Source organism: Geospiza fortis, unplaced genomic scaffold (genome assembly GCF_000277835.1).
Source record: "Geospiza fortis unplaced genomic scaffold, GeoFor_1.0 scaffold154, whole genome shotgun sequence".
NCBI lineage: Eukaryota > Metazoa > Chordata > Aves > Passeriformes > Thraupidae > Geospiza > Geospiza fortis.
Window position 1 is genome coordinate 2755034 of NW_005054397.1, and position 24624 is coordinate 2779657.

Below are 24624 nucleotides of genomic sequence, written 5' to 3' on the forward strand. Positions count from 1 at the left end.
AAAAAGGTATGAGAAGAAAAGATTCAAGTTAAACACATTCATCCATCACAGCACAAGTCCTGCTCTAGACTGGTGGAATATTAATGATTTTGAGGAAGCAACACCATCATTCAGACAGAGATAATCTCTATACAGTCAGATTTAAAAAGACTTGCTTTCACATCGCTATGGCACCAGCATACAGCTTAGTCATGCTTCTTCCAAGGCTCCATAGTGAGCTTCTGAAAAAAAGGAGCATCTTTACTAAAAAGATCTAAACTTCTTTCTAAAAACACAATTGTTCTTACATTTCTAGGAAAATGAAGCTGCATCTTCTCCTGCTCTTCCCTTTCTCTGAACAGATGTTACAGCTTGAAATTGTGATATGCAGTTTCTTTTAAACTCACACAATCATTTTTCTTTATCCAGTTGATAAACCAAACAAAATTTATTTCAAAGAAGAAACATGTTTGTGGTATAGATTTTGGTTTTTTTTTTTTTTATTTTTGGAAATCTTCAAGAAGGACAACCATAAAACTCATACTTTTCATCCACAAAATTAGCCTCTCTTTCTTAGTCAGCTATCATATTAAGTTACCAGATCAAGTAGGGAAGTTAGATAACCATTTCTGATGCATTAAAAATGTTACTGGATATATTTAAAACAACATATCTACAATCCTACACTACTGCTTTGCATTGTCAACGCTCATTTCAACTGTCATTTTATTTTCAAAATTTTTTTTGCTCCTATGACTGTTATGAAAGGGAACAATTCTGAAAGCACATTTAGGTGACTTCTCAAATAGGACTTCCAGAATACAATCTTGCAGCTCAGACACACAAAACTACATTATTCACTGGAACTATATTGAATTATCTCCGATGCTGAGTTATGAATTCTTCACATGCACATGTAAAAACAAGAATTCAAGCAAAATGGCCATTACAAAATACACCTAAATCTATCCTTTTTTAATGATGCACGCTCCTGTATTACTCCTGTAATAATCCCACATGTTCAACACCACACATGGAAAGTCGGATATTTATGTACAAGAGATCCTTTGCCAACAAGGTGGAACACAATCTGCACCCACCAGACATTTTATTTGCCAGCTGGGGAAAGAAGAGGAATTTTCACTGCTCAAGTGTGTGTGGCTACCTAAGGCAGAATCATCTACAACCCCTTTGCTTCGCTGGCTCAGAAACCCCTCCATATTTCCCCTATATATACTTTATTTCTTCACTTGCCATTGCACAAAGAGCTCTTTTACAAGAGATCTGACCCCAGCACCATGACACACCTCTGCAAGGTGCACAAACTTCACCACTATGTCAGAGAGATTGTGGGAAACAATCAGAAACAGTCAGAAACACTGTGGGAAACCAGGAGGGCTCCACAGCCAAAAGCTGATACAAAACAACTTGTATAGACACATTCATTTAGAAAGATAGTGTAGCAGCAATATTTATATTGATAGGCTGCTGAGCCAAGGATAATTAACTATTGACAGATTAATTACAATAATAAGCATTTGTATGACACATCTGAGAGGTTTATGTTGGACACTAGTATCACTTCAAGTGAGTCACTCTAGTAGAACGAGGGCCTGAGACCTGAACGTAAATTTACATGCTATTCTTTCCCCATCACCTCTAGCAACTCCATACCATCGAAAAATTGAGAATTGAGGGCAGGAGATGGGTTAGCTCTGGAGTGGAGTACATGCCAGAAGGTTCTCTCCTCCAGCACGCACTGACGCAAGTCGTTCGCAGATTTCAGAAGCCGTGGCACATGCTGAGTGCTTTTCACAGGCTGAGTGCAGAGGGGCTTTCAGATCGTGCTCACTCTAAAAGCAGAAGTAGCACCCAGCACAAATTTAAGACCTGCAATGTTCCCTTTTTTTGTCATGGCTGGTTAGTTCCAACTACTGCAAGCAAGCATGAAACCAGCCTATGAGAGACCACACATGGTCCCAAATGGCTCATCCAAAGCCTGATCCTGGACATCTTCAGCACTTACAACTTCTAGTGAAGCTCACAGTACACTTTTTATTACTGGGCTTGCAAATGCTCAGCATCAGCCTGTTAGCTTTATTAATATATCTTCTGAAAAAGGAGATGGTTTAAGTTACTGGAATTTGGTATTTTGACTCATGTATATCACCTGTGGTTTTGGAAGGCTGTGGTGATGGACTCCTCCCTGTGAGGAAATAATCACACACTCAACTCAGAAATAGTTAGAGGTGGGATTTCAAAAGTACTGTGCAGTGACCTAACCCATCTCCCACAAAAATCAACAGTGAAACTCTCAGCAACTCTGAGCCAAACACAGTTCGGCCAGAGTTGGTAACTCCTGAGGATCCCACCCTACCATCTAGTTTTGCTTCTCTTGGTTGAAAAAATAATAATAGGATCAAATACCATTCATCATAATTGGATACTTGAAATACAACATCACCACAAGATTGTATGAGGCAGGTATTCATACATGAGACTCAGGATTTTTTGCGTAGATACTCCTATGTTGATTGCTGGAATTAGATTTTCCTCACACATATTCTGTAGACTTTCTTTTTTTTTAACATATCAGCGTTAGGAAGACACAATTGCTGAACTCTGCTGTTTGTGACTCTTTTTGGAAAAAAAACTACCCAGAGTCATAATATTTGTATATCTGTGCCCCAAGACACTACTGTCTTTTCTGTGCACACAGCCTGCAGGTACCGTCGAAGAACTGTCCCAAAGAGACCTTTCAAGCAGAACAGTTTATGCCAAGCAAACAAACAGCTACTTAAAACATTCAATACAGGGTACTAGCATGCAAGGAAGACAGAAACACCACTATTTTCTTACCTAGCAGTTTGTTTGCCATTCTCAAACTGCAAAGCATAAAATGTTAGGTGGCAACAATCATTGGAACAGTGACTACAACAGAGTAAGTTAAATCATAGACTGTTAAAACCAGCTTCTTGTGAAAATTTCAACAAGCTCCAAATTAGTCTCTAGTCAGCAGTTTCAATAAATAAACCTGAATCCAGTTGCAGATGCAATATCCCAGTTGAACCAAAATGGCATATTAATAAAGATGGAAAGAAAATACAAATTTTACGCCAACCATATGGAACTCTTTATTTACATCTTTTTAAATTAAAGACACTTTGTTCCCTAAGAATGACAATTCTGTAAAATTATTCAGTGAAGGAAGGACAGAACAACTCAAAACAGGTATTGCGCCAACTTCACCTACACACACTAAATTAGGTGCTACAGAGCAGCTACTCATTTCACGACATGGTTTTTATTTGAAACAAAGGGGAAAGCTTGCAAAGCCTAAAAACTGATGAAAAGAGAAATACCATTTAAAATTCTATACAAAGTACTACATCCCCTTTACTTATTGCATATTCTTGCATATATGTTGTTATTCAAAAATTTCTTAAGTTGACAGCTATGCCAGTCATGCTTTATCTCTCCAAACATGCTTTTCCTCAGAGCACCCAATTAAAATCTATTGCTCCAGCCTTTTTAATTACACAGAATTTTTGTATATTATTAGGTAATATAACATCCCAAACATATGGAATGGGTACAGACCCAAGCTCCTAGGGTAATGAGATGCTGAACACAGCATTTTTCTGCTCATCTCAATTCACTACTACTTTCCACTTGTTACTTTGAAATCACTGCACACTTTCTCCATCAATCACTTTTACCACCGAACACCGCTACCTTTCAACACACACACAACAGACTTCTTGCTTATTACTTACATGGTGATCCTAACTGATGCCCCCATCAAATAAAAGCAGTGCTTCCATTTCTTTTGGTTATTTAACCAGTTATCATTGTCCCAAAAACACCCAGTAAAATAAAATATATTTTACTTTTTTGATTTCTGTTTCAGCAGAGTAACCACCAAAACTAGATTTCTCTTGTAGGCCCTGAAACTGAGTGCTGCAGTTAAACCGATACAGTGAGAGCTAACAAAACTATGGCAAGTATTCAGATTTCAAGATTGTCAAAGCTGAAACAAGGGAGAGTAAAGTAAAATTTCTAAAATGCGTTGTTGTTTGAGAAACAATAACACTTTCATCACAGATTCTGGAATTAATAAGCCAGTTCTACTGCAGTGAAGATCAAGGGATTAAACCAGATTTCAGGTGCATACATATATATGCAGAAGCTTTACATTACAGTCAATAAGGCATCAATGGAATTCTGTCAATATTCAAATCCCTAATTATTTTAGAGGTTGATCTACTAAGGTCGGAAACTGAACAGTTTTGTCACAATTGGAAAAGTCAGTAAGACTAAAGAACAAGACTCTCCCAATATCATTAGTTTTTTAAAAAGATAATTACATCTTTGCTATTAAATCCAGTATTTCATTCAGTGCTCAGGAACACAACAGTCTAGTATAAGGAAAACTCTGTTTCTATTCTACTACAACAGAATCTTATTTTAAAAATTCCAACTTCATTTTAACTAAACTTGTAAAAACTGGCATTTGGGGCTTTTTGGAAGAACTTGCAGAATTTTGCAGTAGCAGAATGACATATCTCTAAGCGCCAAATGTCAGCTAATGGATCAATGACTGAAAACAGGACCTTTGCAGACCACACACAAATTCAATTGTACAATACCAAGGATGATTTTGGCTCTGAACAGGATAAAGTGCAAAAAGTACTGCAAGACAAATGCAGCACCCATACAGACGGCTGCTCCTTTGCAATGATCGAGGATATTCTGAAGTCACTGAGAATGAGAATCAGTTTGATTACATCTTAACTATACTAATATATGTTTTATATGTAAAAGGAAACTGTCCAGTGATTCTTATATAAAATGAGCGCTCACAAAACAGCATGCACAAGAATAAGAAGGACTAAAAATGCTACTCATTATTTCATGTTCAGTGGGTTTTCAAGTAATGTAGTAATGTTTTTACTGATGTTTTTCAGAAGAGCATCTTTGCTGCTGCTGTACATACATTTCTGAGGTTCTAGTTAGCACTGGAAGCCTGAATCTAGACTGTCAGATTTTAAAAGTTGAGGAGAGAGGGAAAGAACCTCAAATTAAAAAATTTCTGTTGTTCTCCAAGGGCAAAGAGTAGGGGGAAGGGTCTGTTAAAAAAAGTTCAAAAAGAGCAGTATTGTATTTTTGGCATTAAACTTCTCTATTTAAATTTATGTAAAGATACCATCAACGATTTCCAAGAATTTTTTTTTTAAACCTAAAAGCCTAATCTTATATTTGTGAACCAAGATGCAAATAGAAAACCTCCAGCACCTGGCAATTTCTTTCAGGTTAGTCAAAAACCATGTGTTAATTTGAGTCGTCACATCAACAGATGAGGACAGGAGGACTTATTTTTGTTTAGGGGCATTTCAGCAAAAAAGCTAAAGTGGGAAACAGCCGGCACAAAGCTTCCTCAAGCCAAACCAATGAGAATTTATAAAGGGTTTAGTCCAGTAATGCACCAAACTGAGCCTGCTAAACTGAAAACCGTTCAACCGTTTGTTTGTCCTTTCAGTTACTTTCTGTAGCAATCACCATTAGTGCTGATTTTATTAATGACTCATAGAAAATGCACTTGTGTTTCAGCCTAGAATAACCACTAATTGACTTGAGCGAACAACACACTCAGGTTTGGCTTTGAAAAATATTATAAACAAAATTGCAATTACATGAACAATGTGAACAGCAGCAAATGGGATGCTTCTGCAATAGAATTCATACGTTTCGTTCTTGCTATCAGGAATAATACAATGGCATTTTTTTACAATGCTGGTTCATAGTTATCTAAGGAAGTAGTCTCAGTGACACTTCTGAAAAGCTCCTCAAGGCTGGAATGTGCCAATCACAAATAGAAAGTGTTCTGTTAAAACTCTCCTTCCCCATCTCTCCTCTCTAAAATTAAAAGAGGCAAATGTTGAAAATTTAAGGATTTTTTTAATTGCACAGAGCTGTGGTTATTATTTCTAATTCTAACCCTGAATTCTCCTTCTAATCTGTCTCATGAAAGAATGCAGAGTGGGAGAAAACACTAATGACTTTCTATTAAATTGTGGTTTATCTCCTTCAGGACACACCAACAGTATTTACAGGACTTCATCTGAGAGGAAGGACTTTGTTAGTTTATCTTGACTACATGATTTATTCAAGCTCCCAGGCATGTCAAGGCATATCTGAGCACTACCAATCACACTTATCCCTGAACCCTCAAGTGGGTCCCTGAGTGCTAAAATAAAACAATATATCACAACTGCCTCTTTCTTTAAGGGAATGCTGGAACATGATCACTACATCTCTGGAATAAGCTCACTTTACTTTTTACAAGGGCATTCAGTGACAGAACAAAGAGCAATGGGTTCAATCTGAGAGAGAGGAAGCTTAGATTAGATACTAGAAATAAATTCTTTACTGTGAGGGTGATGAGACACTAGAGCAGGTTACCCAGAGAAGCTGTGGATTCACCATCCCTGGAAATGTTTAAGGGCAGACTGGATGGTCTAGTGGAAAGTGTTCCTGCCCATCCATGGCCAGGGGGCTGGAACTAGATGATTTTTAAGGTCCCTTTCAACCCAAACCATTCTATGATTCTGTGATTTGAAGCATGGGTTAACACATTCCACATCATGTCCTCTGCAGAGGCAGGTCAGAGCACTTGTCTTGTTCTGGCTAACACCATAACCAAGCAATCAGAAACACCAGATATTTACTGGTCTCAACATCCCTCATGCAAACAGCTCACCACTAAAAGCTCCAAGCAGTCCTCAACCTCTCCTCCCTGCCACCTGCCATGACAGGAACACGCTTCCCTCAACACAGCTCATGTGTGATGAGCAAGTCAAACTGTCAACTAATTTAGTGCATCACCAGAGCAGCCTCTGCCAGAGGGACCCCATCATGAAGGCCTGGCCTGACACACTTTAAAAGCTGCTTTGTGCAAGTCTGTTGGTGGCTTCTCAGTGGGCCACTGGGGTAATATTTGAAAAATTAGTCAGAGCTCCCAACTTTACAAGCAGAATCAATGCCCCAGACAGGGCATTACTTCAAACTAGAATCATCTGGTGCCGCTACACCTGAAAGAAAAATGGTAGCTGTTTTGCTCAGCATGGTCTTCTGAAACACCTCATGAGGGGAAACCTTTACCATGAAAAGACAGTGAAACATCACAGAGGAAAGTTAAGGGTTTTTGTTAGAAGAAGTGCTTGTACACTTTCTCTTGAAGTTAACACAATGGCTGAAAATCAAACAGCTTCTAACACTGGTGATATATGAGTTTAATGCTACGGATGGCAATGCAACAGTCCAACTTGACTAAATTATTAATTTGTAGAGCTGGTCTTTATACAACAGCCATGACCTTGCTATATGATATTAGCACCTCTCATTTTGAAGGTTGTCTTGCCATCTCCCTCTTTAACAGTTCCTGTAAGTGTTTGGGTTGGATCTCAATGACAACAGAGCCTGCACATGTTGCCCAGTGATACCCAGCAGGGCCTTCAATTGCCATGTCATCAAGATGCAATTTTCAAATATGAAAGGCCTTTTACAGTTCAAGACTTCTGCATGCTATCCAATATTGCAATACAGTTTTAACAGATTGGCTGTTTTCACTTCCTGAGCAGCATCTCTCCAGAATAAACATATGTCGATGTTTTGTGTTTTGCTTAAAAAAAAAGAAATTACAGCTGATTGGTTTCCCAGTATTTCCCTTTTTAGTTAGTTCATGTGAAGCAGTGATATGCCTTTGAGTCCAGACAAATGCTTTCTGGACTACTATCTATGTGAGGACAGTCCTCAGAGAGTGAAGGATGAACAGATCAAGGGCAGCCCTGCCTAGAAGGACTTGGGGGTGCTGGTGGCTCAACACAGCCGAGCCACATGCACTGCCCAGAAAGCCAGCAGCATCCTGAGCTGCATCCAAAGCAGTGTGGCCAGCAGGGCAAGGGAACGGATTCTGCCCCTTTGCTCTGCTCTGCTGAGACCCCACCCTGCATGCAGCTCTGGGGCCCTCAACACAAGGAGCACATGAATCTGCTGGACAGAGTCCACAAGAGGGCTACTGAGATGTTTAAAGGCATGGAGCACCTCTCCTAGAAGAAAAGGCTAAGAGAAATGGGATTGTTCAGCCTGGTAAAGAGAAAGCTTTGGGGTATCCTAATAGTGGCCTTCTAGTCCATGAAGGGAGCCTACAAGAAAAATGGAGAGGGACTTTTTACAAGAGCATGTATTGATAGGACAAGGGAAAATTATTTCAAACTGAAAGAGAGTAGGTTTAGATTAGATTATAGGAAAAAATTCTTTACTGTGAGGGTGAGACACTGGAACAGGTTGCTCAGAGAAGCTGTGGATGCCCCATCCCTGGATGTGCTCATGGCCGGGCTGGACGGGGCTCTGAGCAATCTGGTGTAGTGGAAGGTGTCCCTGTCCAAAGCAGGGGGTTGGAATGAGATGGTCTCTAAACTCCCTTCTAACCCAAGCCATTCTCTGAATCTATGACTACAAAACAAATGACTAAAGCAGCTTTCAGCACTTCCAAAGTTATCAGCTGAGGAAACTGGGAGCATAACACAGGATTTCTTCTTTCTTTTTTTTAAGGGTACTTCCTTTTATACATACACATAAAAATATTAATCCAGAAAGTGTAGCCATGAGAGAAAGAAGTTTCCCCAAACTTTTAATAGAAGGAAAGAATTAGAAAACTTAAAGGAGATATGGCCAAAGTTATCACATTAAGTGCTAACTGGAGATATTATAGGTTTCTGTAGTTAGAACCTAAATAGCTGCAAAAATGCAATCCACAAACTGTGCTAACCAGATTACCTGCATTGTGCCACAGCTGCCAGTTCAGTTCTTCTAAAATAGCTAACTTTGCTTTCTTGAAAAAACACACATGTATAGTCTAACGATCACAGGTAAACATGCAAGATTATCAAGCTCAGTTAAAACTGCACTAAGACTTACAACCTACAGCCAGGCTTGAAAAATATGAAGCAAGATTCCATATCTTAATGCAAGCTGGTATGAATCCATTATCTATACCAGGTCTTCAGGCTATGACCATTTATCTTATAAACATTTCTCAGTTTTTGATAGGTGTTCAGTCATTTAGCTCTGCACTTTCTTCCAAAGGTCTGAATTTAGCAGCCAGCCATACACTTTATTTTTAATTCATAATCTTGATTCAGCACTTCTTGTGATTTCCCCAGTTGCAAGCTTCTCATCCTTAATACCTTGTGAAACAGGTCTATCACAGCATTCAGCAGTGATTAATCTTGTGCAGAGAAGTTATACATCTTCTCCACAGCATTCTCATTTTTCCACAACTTCTATTCCTCACACTTACTGGTTCTGTTCCAGTTACAGCATCGTTTCATTGCCTGTATTCTATTAATGCATTTGACTGTTTACTCAGGGAGTATGAAAGATTTTTCTAAAAGATCATCACACAGCTTTTTAACTGTTGTGTCAGTTCCCTTTCAGACTAAGTTATTGAAACCCCATTTCTATTAGAATAAAAATTTTAGAATTTGAAAGGAAAAAAGTATTTAAAATTCTTTATAAGACAACCTGTCTGAGAAGTTCTTTATTTCCAAAGACACAGTTCATTTAAGTTGTGCTGGCTGCATAAGCTGGACTGGACAAAAGAGATTATAAAATCATAGATTGTGCCAAGTTGGAAGAGACCAACCAGGATCATTCGGTTCACCTCCCAGCCCTGCACAGGACACCCCAAGAGTCACACCATGTTCCCTGAGAGTGTTGTCCAAACACTTCTTGAACTCTGACAGGTTTGGTGCTGTGCCTACTTCCCTGGGGCTCCTGTTCCAGTGCCCAACTACCCTCTGGGTGAAAAACTTTTTCTTGAAAACCAACCTAAACCTACCCTGACTCAGCTTCATGCTGTTTCCTTCAGTCCTGGTCATGAGAGTGAAGAGATCAGTACTTATCCCTCCACTTCCCCTCCTGAGGATGCTGAAGACCACAATGAGGTCTCCCCTTGAGTCTCCTCTTCTCCAGGCTGAACAGAACAAGTGACCTCAGCTATTCCTCATAAGACTTTCCTTCAAGGCCCTTCACCATCCTCATGGCCCTTCTCTGGACACTCTCCAATAACTCAATGCCTTTTTTATATTGTGGTGCTCAAAGCCACACACAGTAGTTCAGTCAGCAACTAGCTTTTCTCTGCCTTCCCCATCCCTCCACCCACCCACCATATCAACACTTATTTAGGTAGTCAAATTCAGGAAAAAAGAGGGGAAAACCACTGCTCTGGAGACAGCACGTACCAGATTAAGACGATATTGTTAACGGCATCAGAATACAAAGGAAAAATAGATAACTGTCCTCTTATGGTGCTCTGGCCAACTCTGCAGAATGAGGGGGGAAAAATCAACATACTGAAAATAAAAACCAAACAAATATTCTGAAGCCACAGAAAACAAAGAAAGAAAACTGAGGTGCATACAGAGGCAGCACACATGCAAAAAGCTAATCTTAATGCAGTTCTTCATTAACTGAGGGAACAACTGAGAGCTTCTGTGGCAGGGGACAGTACAGGCATGCCCACATGAACTCTTGTTGATTTAAAATCTATATCACTGTGATCATTACAATGTCTACCAGATGAGTGCAGCATTAAAGCTTCCTGTGACACAGCAGGAGTCAATCTGACAATGATAATGCTATAAATAAATTAATGCCAAAGGACTCCACAATCACAGGTGGCTGGTAATGGGATTCATACATTTACTACATCAAATCTCTGGTGCAGGTCAAGAGCAGCAGCAAAATTACTGGCAACTGACAAATGCGTGGTGGACTGTGAGAAAGAAGCTGCTGGTTTCAGTCCATTTCCTGACTGATGGACAGGTGTCTGCAATGCTCACAACAGTCACCACAACTGGCACCTCAAAGTGTGTCAGACAGACTGAGCACTGTGAAATGCTCTGGCTCTAAAATGCAGAGCGTAAAGACCGCTATAACCCAGCCTCACCTGTATCAACTTCCACACAAAAATGGAGCATATGAGAAAACCCACCTTTACCTCTGGAAATATATTCCAGCAATTACTAACCTGCACACTCAAAGTCTTGCTTCCTTCCAGTCTGAATCTGAGACATGTCATTTGCCTGCCACAATGACATACAGTCCTGATATGGACTTTCCACACAGAAACGGGACCCACAGAATGCCCATCCATCCCTGCCTCTCTTTGGGGATGACACCTCCCTGGGACGGGGTCTGAGCACCTGTTTGACAAGAACAACTCAGTACTCCTCCCTTTCCCAGGCCTCACACTGTCCTCCTTCCTGCTTTGCAAACAGCAACCACTGCCTAATGCAGCAGAGGAAGCATTCTTCCTTCTACCAGCATTTAAACCTGTGGTTGTGGGGAGGAATGATGACAGAATGAATAAGAATGCTTGTAATTCAGCCTCTTGGACATGACTGTCTACCACAGCCTACACTTTCCAGAATGAGATGCAGCTGTTTTCAAGCTGCTGCACAATCCACATCAACAGTCTATTTAGTTTGGGCCCACATTCATCTCCATATAAACCCCAGAAGAGGGTTAAACACCTGGAAAATCCAGAGACAAACACCTCAGTGGACCTGCGACCATATTCTTCTGTTAAGATTAACAAGATTTACCTTTACATACTTTAATTCGAGCAACTGGAACAAAAATTTTTGTCATCTGCAAATGTGCTGAGGGTGCACTCAATCCCTCTGTCTATGTCATTGATGAAGACATTAAACAGAAGTGGTTCCAATACAGACCCCTGAGGGGCACCACTCATGACTGGCTTCCATCTGGACATTGAGCTATTGACCCTCTGGATATGACCATAAAAGCAATTCCTCATCCACCAGACAGTCCAGCCATGACATTCACCTCTCCAATTTAGAGAAGGATGTTGCAGGGTACCATATCAAAGGTCTTACAGAAGTCCAGACATGAGACAACCTGTTGGATGGATCCTACAGGCCACTGCCAGACATGCCATTATCTAAAGCAGACTCGGAGACATATTTCCCCATCTACCTTTCAGTGTCTCATATTCTGAATAGAAATTTTAAAACTTAAACTAATGGATAAATAGAATAGAAAAAGCAGGTGGCAAGAAAATGAATTATTCTCCTCTGTTCATGGCTCTTATGTGGATTTATAAAACATCTGTGAATGTCCCATGGGCAGTCATCCAAAGCGCTCTGAAGGAAACAACTTGATTCACCAAGGCTGCTGCCCCTGTGCATCTGAGGGAGCGCACATGGTGCTGCTGGACACTGCTCTCACTCATTACATCTAAAAATAACAAACCTGGCTCCATACAGCATGCACACCTTTCTCTTGGACATGCTACCTGCTACCCATAGGGCTTCCATGAAATAGATATTTGTATCACAGGAGATATAAACATGCATCTTTAAACTACAAAATTCTCACCAAATTGCTTAAGATCCTGCGTAATAATGGTACACTTCATTGGAAAAATAGCCTTAGAATGCTCTCTGAATATATTTCAAAGTCAGTTTTATTAGAGGAAAAACTTCTTTGAAACATTTTATGCAAAAGAACTAAAGAATATGGAATATGGCAAGATAGTTCAGGCCAGATTTTGGCAATTTTTTTCCAGTGTAAATCACTTGAAGTCTTACAAACAATTCTGTGTCTTCACTTAATGCAAGCTAGCCATGTCTAAAGGTGTAAGAAGTCTTAGAATTCAACTAATTTTATACCTACTTTTTCCTGTTATTCCAGCTTGAAAGTACTCATGACTTCCTAAACTTTGATTATGAGCCACCATGAATCAGACATCCATAAGGGTTTGTAAATGGTGAATGAGATAATGTCCAAAAGCAAATTTCTATAAGAAAACTTTTTTTAAAGTATATCTCAGTAGGCACATGTAACCTAACCAATATAATACTTTGTTGTGAAACTCTTCAATCATTTTCTAATAGCTTACTAACTTAGGAGGAACTGAAGTAACCTATACCTAAGTCACACAGGAAAGCATACTTTTTAAAAGGTACTGTGAGCATTTCAAACAACCAGATAAAAACAGTGTGTAACATCACAGAGAGGGACAATGCCTCGAGTCACTACAGCAGAAAACAGTTTTACAATCCACAGTAAGTTGGTGTTCATCGCATAGACTGATGTTTGTTTCCATTTCTTGAGTATTGTATTTTTGACTATGAACGACAAAGAGAGATTAGGCATTCTCATTCTCTACCTACAAGACCCACTGTGTATAGAATCAGTACTTCTGATAAACCACTTTAAGTGCTCCACTCAGATGTATTATTGCATCAAAACAGTGATGAAACTTCAAAATCTGACAAGCAAGATGTGGTTAATTTGTGACTTCTGAGCGCTAAAGTGTGCATCCATATTCTTTGTTCCACACATGGGCAGAAAAGACCAAATTCTCTTTGATAACATGCTACTAATACAGTACTGTCTTTTCAATCTCTAAAAACACTTACCTTCCTTAGCATGCACAGAAAGCTTTGTCTAATGAATTATTTCTAGAATTTCCTACAGGTTCCAACAGCTACAGGACTAGGGAATTCTGGAGATAAAATATTCTTAGCTAAAGACAAAGGCAACTACTGCAGAAGCAAAGGCAGCTTTTTACAGGTGATCAGCATTCACATAAATGCATACACATGAAACATGGAATCTCAAGGAAAAGATATTTCCTTATCACTGCAATTGCATATTTAGAAGTCTGAATAACATCAGATGATTTCTGAACAAAAAGTAATCACTTTCCACGAGTGAAATTTGGGTAGAAAGGTGGTGAGGGATATACATAGGGAAAACATTTCTATTTGATTTCAATGGACATGAGAACAATCCCCAAGCACAATGTGGACACACAAACTGTAAACAAACCCACCTAAAACCTGGCATGGATGTAAATAACAAAGGAAGTAACCAAACCTAGCAAAAGTTTCTAGGCTCTCGTTCCTAAACAGAAGCATTCAGTCACAATCAATCACCGCAGTAAGACCATGACTGATAAAATAATCAAAATTAGGTCAGGTCCCAAAGAAATGGAATTTGAAATCCTTACACTACTTTAGGAACTGGGGAGGAGTTTTAAAGGAACTATACTGTATGCAGAGAAAATCGAAGGCACAGTTGGAAGCAGGGGTGATTAAAGCAAGTCCATCTTCAACCAGTTATATTGCTCACGTGTTTGTTCATGTGCCACTGTTACTTTTGAGACACTGCTGTGAACCAGACTGGGAACAGAGCTGGGTAAACATAATCCTTCATGACTTTTGTGGTGGTAACTAGAGGAAGAAATGGTGCCCTGGTTATATTTAAACCACAAAAGCTCCAAGTTCTATTTATCATGCAGCCTCACAAACAGATGCATCACCACAAGCAAGGAGGTGGTGTGTGGGCTGCCAAAACTACCACCACCACTACCACCACCACCAGAAGCACTGGCCTGAGGCTGCAGCTGATCTGTACCATGCAGCTGATCTGTCTTCCTAGTTTTCTAATCATGATAAAACAATTCACTTTAAAGACCAGCACCCTAGAGGCAACATGACATCTCCTTTACTCAGCACAAATGTTTATCTCTTCAACCAAAAGCACTCTTGAAATTCAGTCTGTTTCAGACTTAACAAGCATCAGGCACAACACAAGTCAAATGGACAGTGTAACAAAGCCAACAGCTAAAGCACATTTTATTTTATGAAGCACATTTATAAATCTGCTTCAGATTTAAATTCAAGGTCAACCCAGAGTTCACCATTACCTTGATATTGGGGTTGACTGTGACTACTGGGGACACCTCTTGTTTGGCTTACCTATTAACTTGCCTGTGAGAAGTGGAAATTCTGTAGTTTCAGAACTGAAATCACTGGAGACATTTCGCATGAAGAAAAAGAAAAGCAGAGATTCCCAGGAGCATATGAAGCCTAACACCAACTACTGCCTTACCCACAATTTTGCCACATTTCATGAGAAGTGGAATGCAGGGAAGGAATGAACAAATTTTAGAGGATAATAATTCCTGACATAAATCAAATAGCCGGATTTTAAGATGCAGCAAAGCCCAGGCAGACTCTCCTCCAAGGTAAGCTGGTGTAAAGAAGAAATCATAGCATTCCAACAAAAGAGACCTGTATCCTGTTCCCAGCTCCTTCCCTGCTCAAGATAACACAGTAAATATGGGTCTTCATTGAGTTTCCTTTTTCAAAATTGGAATAATACTTTATGTAAAGTTTTGGACACTACAGATGCCCCGCTATTTTAGATCTATTATGTGAGGATCACTGGTTCCTCCTACACTCCAAGCCTAAATAAGGCAATTTCACATAGAAAAGGACTGCAAACCCATCTGCCATAAAGATTCAAGGAAGGGGCCCAAGTACACAGAAGGGTTAGTACTGGGGAAGGAATGTTGTTTATGTGATGCTTAAACTCCACACAGAACAAAACTTACCTTTACGATTAAATTAATAACATAATCCCATTATTGTGTCACACAGATTGACAGTGTAGTTCTCTTCCCTTGTCAGTTACATTTCTTGTTGTTATAACAGCAGCAACAACAAAACCTGTGGCTGGATCTCAAAACTACAGCTTTCAAGAAAATCAGTCTCAAAACATCAATTGCACAGAAAAAAAAAATTAACCCAAAAATGACTATGACAGTCAACTGCAAAGGAATGATTTACTGTGGAGTCCCCCACAACTCTTACCTCAAGCATAGGGCGGGCACTGTCATGGATTGAAAGAATGTGCGTAATGTTATTCTTACTCAATTGCTCTACATCTCGGGCATCTGTGATAAAGGGAAAAAAGGAAGATAATTTTTTTAATCTCTTGAAATAGCATTTTCATTGTGCATGTTGAAAAGTTACTTTTTGTTGATACATTTCCTTTTGAAGCTGCATAAAGTCAGGCAAAACCTCAAATGCAGCTGTTCTAGAACACAATCATCAGAGTGGGTAACGGGAAGACACACTTCTAACTCCAAAACAAATTATATACTATATAAAGACCAAGCTTAAGTGACTCAGGAATGTGTTCTCAAGTCAGAAGTTTCATGTATTTTGCATCTGAAATGTAAGTCTGTGCATGCCTGTGTGCAGGTGACGGCCATCTGAACATACACTCAGAGCTGTACAAGAAATATATGACCTCCTCTCTACCCACAAATCCCCCTTCAGGGAATACATTTTCACTTGGCAAACAGACCCTGTGATATCCAGGTCTGAGAAGGGAAGCCAACCATACCACTTGAATTGAGGTCTCTGCAGACAAGCCATGATGATAACAAGATTCTTACTTTCTGTGAACCAGCAGAGAAAAATGTGCATTCGGCCAATACAAATGATAATTTTAAGTCTAAAGAGAGACAGGTGATAAATATATCAAATGTATAAAAAAGCAAAATGCTACAGCAAGGAAATGCAGTTGTGAAAAGGTGATTCCTAGACCTGTAACCAAGGGGTTTCAGACATTCAAAACTGGAAAGAAAACTGAGGTGACTGAAAATTTGATGCTAGATACGGCAAAACCATGGGCTTGATTCTATGAGAAAAAAGGATAAAATAGACTATCTGTCATCAGTGTGCAACTTTACCCATACTAAACTATCAGCAAGTCAAAAAACAACGTGAAAGAACCACCAATACAGGTAAAAGTTAGCTTGTGCCCATCTACTTTTGACCTTCTTGCTTGAGAATGGCACAGCACACCATGGTAAGTACAGCAGTGGTTTTGTGATGGGAACACCTGCCTTCGAAACCTGCCCATACAATCTTTTCACATTAGCCTGGTTGCACACAAAAAGAGAGCACTGACCACAAAGGTTTCGAACTGGCTCTCTCTAGGTACAAAAATAATAGCATCACCTGTACGTTCTTTATGTACATGCAAGAGTTCAATTAGCATCTCTTGGGTCGTCTTATCCACTTACTATAAAGTTTCAATGCCTTCTCTACATCACAAAGAAGAGCTGGACATTTAATTATACTGCCCCATAGACAAGATTCAAGTGAGCACAGTAACAAGCAATGAAATTTAAACCTAATCCAATTATGAAAGCTTCTCTACAGCTAATAAAATGAAGAAAAGAGTTAAAACTGCAAGGATTTTATTCACTACTGCTCAAGCCTGCATGATCAACACAGATGCTTAATCCTTCAGGAGAGAATTAACACAAATTCTATCTGAAACAGAATTAAAGCCTAGCTTCACAGAACAAATAAAATTTCCTAAAAATCTCAGAGAAAACATTTCAAAGAAGAAATGCTAATGCTTGCCAGGCGATGTCCTCTAATCCACCCGACCTTCAGATTTTTTTAACAGTTTGTAGGACAGTCTCAAATCCTTAGGGAATGCCTAAGCAGACAAGGATTTGGAAGCCCAGAAATCAGCCTAAGTGCCCCTAAAAATCAGTTTTCTGTCTTACAAAGACTAAGGGCAGACTTCAGAGCCTGCTGGCTGGAACTCATGGTGTTAAGGTACACCTAGCACAATGAGACCCCAATCTCTAATTATCAGTATGACCTACGTGGTAAGAAATGTCTTGCCATACAAGGCAAACTGCTTTAAAAGAAGATATGATCCAAATTAAATGCTGACTGCTTTGAGCCAGTTTGAAAGGCCTAATGGACATAGTACAACACAAAAAGACTGAAATACCTTAGATCTTCAGTTAACAGAGACTTGGGCTAAAGGAATTTCAGCAAATCAAAACTATACACTGAGATTTCAGATATTCCTAGAAACAAGCTGGAAATGGATGGCCATCCCAGACCTACGTCACCAGGTAGCCAGCAAGTCCTTAGTATATTTGGGAAATAAGCATTCAATTCACTAAAGCAGAGGAGAAAAAGCTTCCCAGCTACTTCTGGATCTAAACTTCAAACAGTTTACAAAGGGGAAATTCCCCTGGTTCCCCAGCACCTGCCTTAAGTCTCTACAGATACTACAGATAAGGCTATTTAAACAGCAGTACAAATAAGATATCCTGTCACTCACAGTCTCGTACCATAAATAACAAAAAAAAATTTAGAAGTTATGTAAAGAACCACCAAAAACCAAAAGAACCACCACCACCACAGCAATTCTAACTTCTTTGCTGTAGCACAATGCTGTACAAGCACATGCAAGCTCACATTTTGAAATCACAGTGTGAAACACCCCATTTTCAAATGTTATGATTAAACCTACCTACCACAGCCCCCTCCTGTGCATCCTCTAAAGGGTACCTCAAATGAGGTGTTATTCTTCAACAACAGCTTACCTAACATTCTGTGCCATACAGCAAAATGCTTCTCAGCTAATGTAGATGTGGACTTTTGAGTAAAGCCTTTGGGAAATTCTCTCTTCACACAAAATGACACAATTCACACTGGGGAAGTCTTCCTCTCTCCCTCCCACATTTAGCCTTTTTTCCCTCAGTTTCATACCATGACTCCAAGCTTGACCTCTACTCATGCAGAGAGCTACAAACACTTATATACAAAACCAATGCCAAAGTCATCAAAATAGGACTGGGGCCTCAGAATTTGTCTCCCTGCAGCTGTGGGAAGCCTTACTGTGTGCTGGGGAGAAAATCACCTAGCGCAGTGTGCTTCCATCCCCGTCAGCAAAAGAGAGACACAGCTCCAACCACTGCAGTTAAGGCACATCAATGACTGAACAACTCCAATAGTACAGTGGTGAAGTCTCAGATGTACCTACAACCATCCTCTCTTTCTTCAGTATTTTAGTGCCTCCACAGAAATGCAAGGTGAGGGGTAAGGACTTCCTCTCAGACAAGGCAAGTCAGCCCAGCATGTACAGCAGTATTAAGTCTCAATCTGCAGATGTATAGAGACAATTTCATCATCATCAGATCTTTTTGTTTTTATTATATAAAGCAAATGTATGTCTACACTTTCTCTTCTGCTTTGGAGAGAGCTAGATAGAGAGACAGCCACCTAAAGGAGAGCATCCTCTGCAGTGGTTCAGAGCACTAAGAGCTATTACTGAGAATGGTTTCCCATCAGGAAAGCTTTGTTCCTGAATCCAGTTATGCGTAGTTACAGACACACACAAACTGTGTACATGAACAAAAACTCCACCTCTCCTGTCTCCACACTTTGTTCTGAAATATATTTTGTCCCATCCTCTCAGAAGGACCTTTCTAGGGAACAAGAAAGGTGGGGAAAAGAGGTCAGTACTCTGTTTAATGGAGTACCAATAGTCTTCCTTTAAAAGGTGAAGCTGAAAAAAGGAAATGATATCTCTATCCTCCCCTGTTTTCAGTATCTGATATAAAGCCTTAGGAAATGGAACTTTAAAAATTGTAAGCAGATGAGAGCAGGAATTAAGTGACTTTAGAAACGCAGCATAACTACTTGGTGGGCATTGCCTTTTTATACACTTAGTAATGGGAAGGGCAGAAACTTCCCCAAGACTCTCCAGACCATCCACAGCAACACTGGACTCCTTGGGGAAATTAAACCTCATATTGTGGCTTTCCCCTTCAAATTAAAAAGCCCCCAAATATTCCATGGAAAAAACCTTGAATGATTACAAACAAGGAAGAACACAAGCTCTTTAATATTCAAGGTAGAAACACTCTTGATTCTCTGGTGTCTGCTACTGCCACACCTCTTGGTTTGGAAGCAAACTGAAGATCCACTAAGAATCTCTCATCAGAAGAAACAGATCTTGTTTTCCATTTGTGCAGAGAACCAGGCTGTCCTGTCAATCCCTTAAGGAACAAAGCAACCATTTTTGTTGTGAGCACATGTGACTTTCAAGGGTCATCAGGTTTCCAGTGAAGAAGACAAGTGGACATGCAGTCCCACAATAAATTCTTTGTCTTTTGAGAGGACTGCATTTCATCTGTAAGGTACAAATGAAACAAAACAAATCTTCTCCAAAACCAGAGGCAGAAAGAGGAGTTAACTTCCTCTTTCTTTTCCCTCATTTTTCTCTCTTAGCCTGCTACTCTGCCATTTGCAAGAAATAACTACTTCACTATCACAGAAAAATCTCAAGTGCTGTTTCCTTCTGGGCTTTCAGACCAGACTCAGTCTTGTATTTTATATGGACATCTATGGTTCTCCTTGAATTTTTCTGCCCTCTAGCTGTGCAATCTCAAATCAGGCAAAAACCTCTCAGGAGCATACCACACTTTTCATGTGCTACTGATGAGCTGAATCATGCTTATAGAGCCTGTAAGATAAAAAGCACTTGAACACATGCCAAGATCTGCGCTTATTCAGGAAAGGTTTTCAGAGACATACTCAAGCTCTGTTGACTTAGGGGGATTTCAGGAGATACTTCAGTGCTTTCCATAATCAGCACTACATGTAACTTTCTATTCTAAAGACCCTTAAGGTGATTATTAAAGCCTCTCTCAAGTCTATGTGCTTAGAGGTTTGTGCAGCACCAAACAAAGCAGAAACAGCAAGCTCAGCTCCATTTCTGCCACAGGTTGATCTCACAAGTTGTTTCTGGGCCTCGGTTTATCTCCCAGTCAAATGCAGAATTTGCACTGCTCTGTCATAGACTGTATTTAAGTTTACTAGGTCTAAAAGCAGAAATATAGCTGAATGGTGAACAATAATTCCCCAATCAGAGCAATTCCTGAATGCCTTTTCCAGACAACAGCCCTCCAGAATTAGTGTTTAACATCTCAAACATCCTACTTTCACTCAGCAGAAAGGCAGCCATCTGGAAGAACTGTGCCTTTCCCCAGCCTGCCAGTGTTCCCAGAGGTCTCCCATGCAGCAACGAGACAGGAGTGTGAGTAGGATGGTACTTTGATTGAGCTCTGGAAACTATGCATGCCCAGGCTCCCTGAGGAGCCACTGGAGAAAGTCTATCCTCCAGAGGGCAGATCAGAGCGATTTACAGACATTCCCCTGACTCAACTTCAGGAGAAGCTGCCTCCTTTCTACCCCAGCTAGGGGACTCAGACAGTGCCTCGAATTCTCAGCCCTGTGTCTGGGCAAGATGCACAGAGAGTGCTTCAAATTCTCAGCCACGTGTCTGGGCAAGATGCACAACACCCGGGATTCAGTGTTTCCTCCTCTTACTGACAAGATGCAACTTTATCCAATTTCAAGCTATCAATCTTAAACTGAAGAATGGGAGACTGATCAAAAATGCGTTACAGGAAATAATTTTGTAAACCCCTGCCTTTATGAGTAGCTAGTCATTTCAGCTGCCCAAATCAGGATACTCTGACCAATCCCAACTGCACATGCTGCTGAGTATTTCTCAGTCAGTGATCCCGTTTGTAGCACATTTGTAACGCTCACTAGTCACTTTTTTTTGAAAAGTCTCACAAATCAGAAGACGCCCCAAGAACACCAGGATCAAACTCCTCCAGAAAAATACACTGGTAATTAACCAACAACCTGTTCCTAAGTGGGATGACTTCACCACACAGAGAGCTTGCTGCAACTGCTCCTAAGCAGTGAGGCAAGGGGATGTTGAGGGACAAGGAATGCAGAAAAGGGTAGCAATTGTAAAAGCATGCTCTCGTATTAGTGAAGTACTGCAACACCTAACTTTTCCTTTGCAGGTATGGCAGCTTCTCTGAGATTATAACAGGTACTTGTGAGAGTAGAGTGTAATGATTAAATGCAATATAAGCAAAGGTCATAGCAGTAAATAAACGGACATTTTTGTTTGTGTTTTTAATTAATTTAAAAACAGACTCCATAAAACAAGCACTGGGGTTAAAGTCAACTTGTCTTTCCTCTCTTTTCTGGAGGTAAGCAGAGGCATTCCACCCTCTCCTTCTTTTTCACTGAGGTTCCAAGAGACACTTCCCAGCCACAGCACCTCCACCTGCACACCTCTGCTCTCCACATGGGTGTGACCTGCCCTGCAATTCCAGGGCCATTCCCAAGGCACACGGGGAGGGACAGGGCCACAGGCCTGGTGTGGGCAGAGATGCTGACTCACTCTGCAACCCTGGCCAAGTCTTCTGCTCTGAAAACAGAGCTGCACCAGCAAACAGATGATCCTGCTGAGTTTCACTCCCCTGGGCAAGGGCTTACCAGTGGGATGGCCATGGTGAGAGGGACTGATTGGGAGCCACCTTACCAAGGCTTATCCTGCCCACCCTACCTGAAACCTAAAGGACTCCACTATCCAACATCTTCCCAATTCCACCCCTTGCCTGAATTACTTCAGGAAGAGAAAAGAAAACAAAAAGAGGAAGCAACATGGCTGCGACCAAGTTTTAATTTTTTCATCAGACCATGCAGTGGTCCATCCAAAGGGCTTTCAAAACTACCCTCTTGGCCTTATTTTCTTTTATCCTATATTTTTATTTTTTCTCCTTTCATTAACAGCATGAAATCACCTCTATCTTCTCATTTTCCTTACCATGGCACAATTAACTCCCTCACACAGTAGCCATTGTACTTGTGTTTATGGTGTGGCAAAAGGCAGCTTTTAACCTCATGTGTACCTCTGGGCTGCCTTCCAAACTTATCAGCTCCATGTCCCAAGGGGCAGCAAGCACTGGATCCACAGTATGGGTCAGCAGATCCAGAAGCAGGTAAATCAGCCAAAAACCACTGAACTCAGGTTTTGGGATGGGGAGGCATGGAAGGAAGAGTGGACATGAGGCAGAGAGAAGGTGCAGCCCCATCTAAATCCAGTGTAGTAGATGTTGCCAGCCTTAACAGACTGGGTGTGGTATCAGACAGCCCAGGAAGGATATCTATTGCAGGAGCCCCTGTGAGCCCTGCTTTGCTGTTTTACCCAAGCATAGGAAATATGGGGTCTACATCTATCAAGTGGTTTACTTCTGAGTAGGGAGAGTCAGCCAGAACTGCTGCTAAGAGAGTGTTTTGAGAACAGGTCATTTATTTGGATGTCTGCATAAGGTTTCCTGTGATTTCTAAATGTGTCTGTTTTCCTGTACACAAAAAATAAACCTCATGCATGAAGGAAAAAAATCCATAGAAACTTACATCTGCAACAGAGACAGTGTGAGTATCAGTGGTCAGGCTACAAGCAGCAGACATATCAGTCTCACAAGCGGTGACAACAGAACTCTTTAGCGGTTGTTATAAATAACCAAAATAATGAAAGCAATGAGCAGGAGGTATAGTAAGCCTTTACTTATAAGGAGGACTTGCAATAAGCCTTACAAAGGATCTGCCTGGCTCACAGGCTTGCTTGCCAAGCACGGGAATCATTTAAGGCAGGCCAATGTTTAGGAATTCCAGCTGAAGCATGCTCCAAGGAGATGGTGTTCATTTTACTTCGAGAAAAGTACTTGCAGCACGGCACACAGGTAAGAGAGCAAACGAGTTCTTCTTTAAGTGCTACCAGGTGAATCCAGACATCAAGCAAGATGGGGTTAAAAAGCTACAGAAATGCCAGAGAATTCTGAGTGCCTGCAAAAGAATACCTTAGGACCCCTGCTAAGTAATCCTACAGATAATAATAAAACTAATCTTACCTTTAAAGTTGCCAATGAACAAGCCAGGCAGAATCTGTGAGAAAGAAATATAGTATCAAATATAGATATCTTGTGGTAAGACAATTTGACAAAGTTCAATTTGCATACAGGATGGAACATACTACTTTAGCAGACTATTGTGAAATGCAATCTAAAACATTCTGACAACTTTTGCAACCTTCTCAGACCAGATAGCTCTAGGCATGCTGAGCTTTGACAGCATTCCTTGGCAGAAGGAGGTTGTTAATTGTGGGGATTCTTTCACTTAATGGAGGCTCTCCAAGGACAGCAAATGTAGTTTACAAATTATGAAGCAGCCTCACAACACAGCCCTCCCCTGCCCCCCGCAGCAGGGTAACATCAACCCTCATGGAACTAATGATGAAACTTCACACAGCAAAGGTGATTTGCCTAAAGTTGCTAAGGAAGCTGGACAAAGCCCTGCAAAATGACATCCTTCGAGGCTTTTGAAGTGCAAAGGCCATGCAAGTCTGCAGCACCGGTGGAGCTCTTAGAGGAAATCACTGCAAACAGAGACTTGCGTGCTCACATAGCAAGGGAACTGCTGAAAGTCTGTGAAATGCACATTTCTTTCCCAGATCTACCCCTTCACCCCACACTCTTGGATGCCTGCACAGGCATCAGCTACAGGACATTCTTCAACTTCAATCTCTTTCCATAACAAGTACCAGGTATTTGGGGAGTATCAAGGTCTGCCCAAGGACCAGCACGTGCTTGAGGGCACGTGCATGCACAGACACAGAGGCAGGTGACACTAGTGCTACCTCTCCTACCCTCTCATAACCCTCCCAAACTTGGGAACAGCAGTACAGACATCAAAAACTGCCAGGCACACCAAACTGCTGGCCAAGACTTTTGTTCTCTGCCACCTGAAGTCTCTGACCCACACCCACATCCTTTGAGGAGATCAGAACTGTGGTGGTGAAACCATACAATCCATTTTTCTTCAGTCCATGCATAGAATACCACCAATACAGATATATCAGTAGTGACTTCCTATAGCCTTAGCAACATCCCAGTGTCACCACAACAGCAGCAACAGCCTCTCAGGCACAGCTATTTAAAGGGAAAACTCCACCCATTTAGGAAAGTCATGAAGGACTTTTCATCAGGGATCATTGCCACAGACTCGGTTT

General features: G+C 40.7%; 1 protein-coding gene across 1 annotated transcript in view; it reads right to left on the reverse strand.

Moving 5' to 3' along the window:
• DUSP22 (dual specificity phosphatase 22) overlaps positions 1-24624 on the reverse strand; it is a 43936-nt gene that overhangs the window by 13773 nt on the left and 5539 nt on the right. The window contains 4 exon segments of the mRNA XM_014308981.2: positions 1654-1754; positions 1757-1832; positions 15732-15814; positions 23468-23501. Coding sequence (XP_014164456.2) covers positions 1654-1754; positions 1757-1832; positions 15732-15814; positions 23468-23501 — 294 coding nt within the window.